Source organism: Pteropus vampyrus, unplaced genomic scaffold (assembly GCF_000151845.1).
Source record: "Pteropus vampyrus isolate Shadow unplaced genomic scaffold, Pvam_2.0 Scaffold223, whole genome shotgun sequence".
NCBI classification, from domain to species: domain Eukaryota; kingdom Metazoa; phylum Chordata; class Mammalia; order Chiroptera; family Pteropodidae; genus Pteropus; species Pteropus vampyrus.
In genome coordinates, this window is record NW_011889004.1 from 1,514,211 (window position 1) to 1,519,900 (window position 5,690).

Below are 5,690 nucleotides of genomic sequence, written 5' to 3' on the forward strand. Positions count from 1 at the left end.
TGAGGTAAAATGAGGTTCCCATTCATTTCCTGTGCACCCACTTTATGCCAGGTCCATGCCAGGCACTAGAGACACAAGAGTAGTGATGGCAGGGTGGGGACCACCATAGCCAGGTGGGAGGTCCAAAAAGATTGCAGGCAGACAGGGCAGCCGCTGCCCGGGCCATGCAGTGGGAGGAAAAGCCAGTATGGGCTGGGGAAGATGGAGAGAGGGCAAGGCTAGGGCACATCGATTGGGCAATTGCGGGGTGCAGACAGGGGAGCTGCCTGGCTGGGGGTAAAGGATGCATTGACTGGGAGTTGGGAGGTGGGGCCACCAGGCCTCCCAGTCAGGAGTGGAGTGGAAGGTAGCAGACTCGGGCAGATTCATGCAGTGTTTAGCCCTAGGGACTCTGAATGCATAGAGGAAAGCACAGGTGGCATCTGGTTAGAGTGTGAAAGATGTGTGTGAGAAGGGCTCATCCCTGGAGGGTAGAGAGACTGAGGGCCCAAGAAGGGCCCAAGCTGGAACCTCCAGTCTGCTCTTAAGCTTTTTTTGCTGTGTGACCGTGGGCAAAATTCTTCCCTCTCTGGTTCCCCATCATGGAAGACAAGAGCTGTGGGGGTCCATGGATAGGGAAGGGACACATGTGCTGAAGACCGTGGGACAATGAGCAAGGCAGTCCCCTCTCCCACACTCGGTTTCCACATCTGGACCTTCTGAACCTTGACATGACGGCACAATGCAGGTGAGTACAAGTCATAGTGCCTGGCACGGAGGATGGAGGCAACCTTCCTTCCCCTCGTCATTATTACTGCAGGAGGGTGTGAGGCAGGGGGATGCTACAAGACCTCAGGTCAGAGCCCTGGGGAGAATCCTGGCCATGCTTACTTGCTGTGTGACCTTGTGTGAGACCCGGACCCTCTCTGAGCCTCGCTTTCATTGTCTGAACAATGAGGCTGAAATCCTGCCCATTTCGCAGGTTGGGCAGAGGGCCTCCAGAGGCAAGGGTGACGTGGTGGCCCCAGCAGCCTTGCCCTCAGCAGAGCTCACCAGCCTGGGCCACTTAGCAGGTCAGGACCAGCCCACATGGTACATTTTGGCCTTGGCTCTTCCTTGCTCATTGTTTTCAGAAGGGAGCACACAGCCAGGTAAGAGCCTCAGACAGGCTCCCTCCCTGCCATCCAGCCCCACCTCCCAGGGCCTGGAGGCACTGATCGATGCTTGGTTAGGCAGGTCCTCATCCTGGTTTTCATGTGCCGAGTGGCCCCAGGCAAGTCCCTTCACTGCTCTGAACCTTGGTTTTCACATCTGTAAAATGAGGCCCATTCTAGCCCCTTCCTCGTGGGTTGTCATGAACATCAGAGCCCATCCTCGCTCATCACAGAGTGAACATTCTCATTACACGGATGGGAAATCCAGGGCTAAAAGTTATGAAGTCTGCAGCCTCACAAAAGTTAAGTCTGGAGACTCAAGGCCTGTTTGCTGACGAGTGGACTGAGAAGTGGGGTCTCAGAGGTGGGAGGCAGGGCAGTCCCTGAGAGCCACCACAGAACCCTTAGCATAAGGGCCAAAGGGGTGAGGAAGACATTTATGGAGAGTATCTGCTATGTGCAGGTGTGAGACTCTGGTCCTTATAATAAGGTATGAGGTGGGCACTTTTCAACACAGGTGACTTCCACATAGAGACAGGGTTCAGAGAGGTAAAGTGACTTGCCCAAGTCACACAGCAGAGCACAGCTGATCCAGGGCTGGATTCTAGGATGGTAGGTATTCCATCTCCTTCAGCTCACTACATGCTGCTCTGAGCCCTGTCGTCCCTGGTGATGCAGCTCTATGGCCCCAGGTTCATGTCACAGCTCTGGGCAGACCCTGAGGGTGGTCACTGGCAGGGGAAACAGTTGAGGGAGCCCAGCCTGAATCTGGCTATCAGAGGAAGGGCAGGGCCTGGGATAGGCCAGCAATGTCCTCATGGCTCCCCACCCCCACTCCCAGAGCTCCAGCTGAGCAGTTTTCCAGAATTTCCAAGTCTGGGCATCCGTTTACGCAGCTCTCCCCTGTGCAGGGGAGAAGCCCTTGCTGTCCCGTCAGTCATCACATAGTGCCCTCCATGGGCTGCCGCATTATCTGCAGGGTCTCTACAGCTTCATTTTGTCCTTACAACATCCCTGGGAGGCAGACTATTATCCTGCCCATTTCACAGGTGAGGACACGGAGGTCCCAGGCTGCTTGGTGTCTTTGAGAGAAGGCGCCCGTTCCTGAGTGGGCATGAGATAAGTGCTGCTTGAATTGCAGCCTCCCTGCTCCCCAGCCTGGCGCCCTTGCACAACTTGCACAATGCGCGGGGAGTCCCCGGCCCAAGGCCACACAGCTGGTATGTGGTAGAGCTGGCCTGGCCCGTGAAGCCCTGGATAACCCCATCCGAAGGCCCTGCAGAAGGAGTTGGCAGACATCCGGGTTGGCCTGGCCTATCATCCCGTCTTGCACTCCTGCCTCTCCATCGGCAGAGCTCACAGCCCTTAGCCTGGCTCCCAGACCCACAGCCTCCAGCTGTTGGATTCAAGGGTATGGGTGTTGGCCCCACCTGTCCTTTGTCCTCACCTGCTCTGTGATGGCCCTGCAGACCTGGGACAGTCTGCCCTTGGGATGGGAGCGAGAGTCGCCTTTGTCTGGGCAGGCCCTGCCTGGGCTCAGGCCCTCTATGCCCAGGTGGCTTCCACACCCTGAGGATTTGCCCCCTCCCCACTACCAGCTCCTCTGTGGTCTCCTTGGCGGCAGCCCCTCCTGGCTGGCTCTCCTCCTGGCCCCCAGGGTCCTGCCTTTGCCTCTTCCTCCCAGCAGAGCGGGGGAGGGTGCTCTTCCTGGCTCCCCTTCGTGGCTGCCCCTCCCAGCCTCCCACACTGGCCTTGGTGGCTGCCTCTCTGTACAGGACCCCTGCCAGACTTTGGGCTGCTTCTTTTTCCTGGCCACCCCACTCCTCCCAGTTCCACTGGAGACTTTCCCATTCTCTACTGAAAAGGTCAGGCCCCCCTCCCTGCTCCTCTTTGTGGTAAGCCCTGCCCCCCACACATGTGATTCTGGGCATGTGACTCTATCTCTCTGGGCCTCTGTTGCCCGCTCTGTGAACCAGGGCTGTTCTGGGGTCCCAGGGAGGTAAAGCATGTAAATCTTTCAAGAGGCATTTACGAATGGTTACTTCTGTTAGCATCATGTTCCCTTAATTCAGAGGCCGTGTTTTACACGTTTGTGTTTCTGGCATCAGAATATGTCTTGCTGCTGGTGTTCACATTAGCATGTGCTTTGGGGCCCTGAATGCCTCCTTCTAGTGAGGTTTTACAGGCCTGGTTCTCGGGCTGGTTCTAGGCCAGCCCATCCTCTTTAGGGTCATTCCTGGGAACACAGCCCTTGGTGCCCAAAAACCTTCCTCTCACTGAGTTCAGCCAGGCAGCAAGGATGGGGGTGGCCTGGACCACTTAGCAGAGGGGCAGGTGCCCTTGGAGAGAGGTCTCTCCAGGTTACCATGTGGCCAGGCTCCAGGAAGTCCTGGGCTGCCTCCTCTGTACTCTCGCTGGGTGCTCAGCCCCAAGCCACCCTCATGGCACTCAGAGAAGGGGGTGGGGTAAACGGGGTCCCTCTGCCTGGGACATATACCACAGACAGGGTGCCTAGCTGAGTCCTCCCATCCTTGAGGCTCTGGGAAAAGCCAGGCAGACTGGAGTTCCAGTCCTGACTGCCACTTAGGAGCTGTGTGCCCATTGCCTTCCTGAGCCTCAATTTTCTCATCTATAGAAAGGGTACAACCATCCCTACTTTGCTGACCCACTAACCTAAGGGGCACTTTGCTTTCACGTGCTATCTAACCACATCCCATGAAAATGTCCAGATGGGTTTTCCCCAGGTTTGGAAGGAAAGGCTTGGGATGGTGTGACTTAAGATGTGAGCTACACAGCACACATGGCATTTCTCCAGGGGTCTTGAGAGTCTCCAACAAGGCAGGCAGTCAGTACCCATGAGAAAGTGGGCACCAAATGTGTTCAAGCTGCGCCTTGCTGGCAGCTCCATGCAGGGTCCCCCTGTGTACAGGGCACTGCACTGCAGTGTCCATCGTCTTAGCAACAGTTTACCGCTCTCTCCCACACACACCCACTGGGAGGCACCTGGCCAGCACCTGGGGGCAGTCCTACCTTCCTCGCAGCTAGCCCCAGAGTGCCCGGGGCAGCATCTCCACTCTCGGGCGGTCACTGTCTTGTACATCACCTTGTATGTGGGTCTCAGCACGGTTCTGTAGCTGAAAGAGTGCCCAGGTGGCCCGGCTCAGACAAGGTTCTCTGCTGTTTCTCCCACCATCTGTGGGGATAAACCCAGAGCCCCCAGGGTCCTCTGCCACCTCCAAGTCCCTTTGGAGCCTCTCTCCTCCTGCATTCTAAGATTCAGCCCTTCTACTCCTTCTCGACCTTCCAGCCATGGAGATCTGGATACCAACGGAACAGGAAGCCCCTGCAAGCTCAGCCAGCCTGTCCCTAGCAGTGAATGATCACTGAGTGAAGGCATGTAGGTGAATGGTGGAACCCCTCCCCCAGGAAGCCCTCCAGGATGCCCCAAAAGCACACGGTGCTGAGAATGGGCATAGGGCCAATATTCTCTTTGCTCCACCCACCCTGGGGTCCCAGTCTTCCCCTGCACTCCCACCACCAGCCCTTTACCCATGCTGTGCCTCCCCCTGGAATGCCATCAGTTTCTTCTTTACCATGGTCTCACTCACCTGTTCCCTGGGCAGCTCATGGGCCAGGGGCAATTCTGCAGCACTCGCTGAAGGTAAGTGCCATTTTGCACATGGCATGAGATGGTGCGGGTCACCACATATGAGCACCAGTTCCTGAAACAGACCAACAGGGAGAAAGCTCAGGCGCCATGCACAGCCCCCTGTCCAGGCCGCTGGGAGGGTGCGTGAGGAGGTCCTCTCCAGGAGCCCTGAGTCTCTCAGAGTCCTTTGGGCTCCGATGGGAATCTTCAGAGTCCTTTGGGCCCTGATGGGAGTCTTCGTGCCACTGTGGCTGAGGAGTGAACACCACAGCGCTAGAATGGGTGGCCGTGCTGAGGTTGCTCAGGAAGTCTTGGAGAATGAGCTTCCGGGGGGCAAGATGGGAACAGGGCATCTCTGCAGGGCCTCTCCCCTCTCAACATGTCTTCTCTACAACTCTGACTAGTCCAGGCTACTACCGTCTCCTGCCTCCCACCTGGACAAGAGCAGTGGCCCCTCCATCTTGCCCTTCAGTGTCTCCCCAGAGGGAGTATTGTAAAGTGGAAACCTGGCCATGTCCCTCAGTTGCTTACCCTCAGCCTAGCCCTTGGGATCTCCTGTGCCCATGTCTGCTGTAGATCCCTCACCTCCAAGCCTTTGCTCACACTGGGCCCACTGCCTGGAGCACCCTTCCCCCACTTCTCCCTTGGCACCTTCTACCTTCAAAGCCCCGCTGTGCTGTCACCTCTCCCCTTGTTCTTCCCTACTTCCACCTCCATCTGTTCCAGAACTGACGATTCCCTGACCTGGATCCCACAGCACTTTGTATGCCTGTCAAGCTGAATTAAGCTGGTGATTCATATCTGTCCCCTCCCACCCCTGGCATTCGAGAGAAGAGGCCCTGTCTCACTTCTCCTTGGGTCCCCTCTATGCAACAGTGGGGATGCACAATGTCCCAAGCATGGAGGAC

General features: G+C 56.9%; 1 protein-coding gene across 1 annotated transcript in view; it reads right to left on the reverse strand.

Moving 5' to 3' along the window:
* Positions 1-5,242, reverse strand: part of EMID1 (EMI domain containing 1) — a 36,539-nt gene extending 31,297 nt beyond the window's left edge. Inside the window, exons 1-3 of the mRNA XM_011373395.2 lie at positions 5,217-5,242; positions 4,742-4,855; positions 4,164-4,267 (exon numbers count right to left, since the gene is read on the reverse strand). Coding sequence (XP_011371697.1) covers positions 4,164-4,267; positions 4,742-4,855; positions 5,217-5,242 — 244 coding nt within the window. The remainder of the gene's footprint in view (positions 1-4,163; positions 4,268-4,741; positions 4,856-5,216) is intronic.
* Positions 5,243-5,690: the final 448 nt, after the last annotated feature.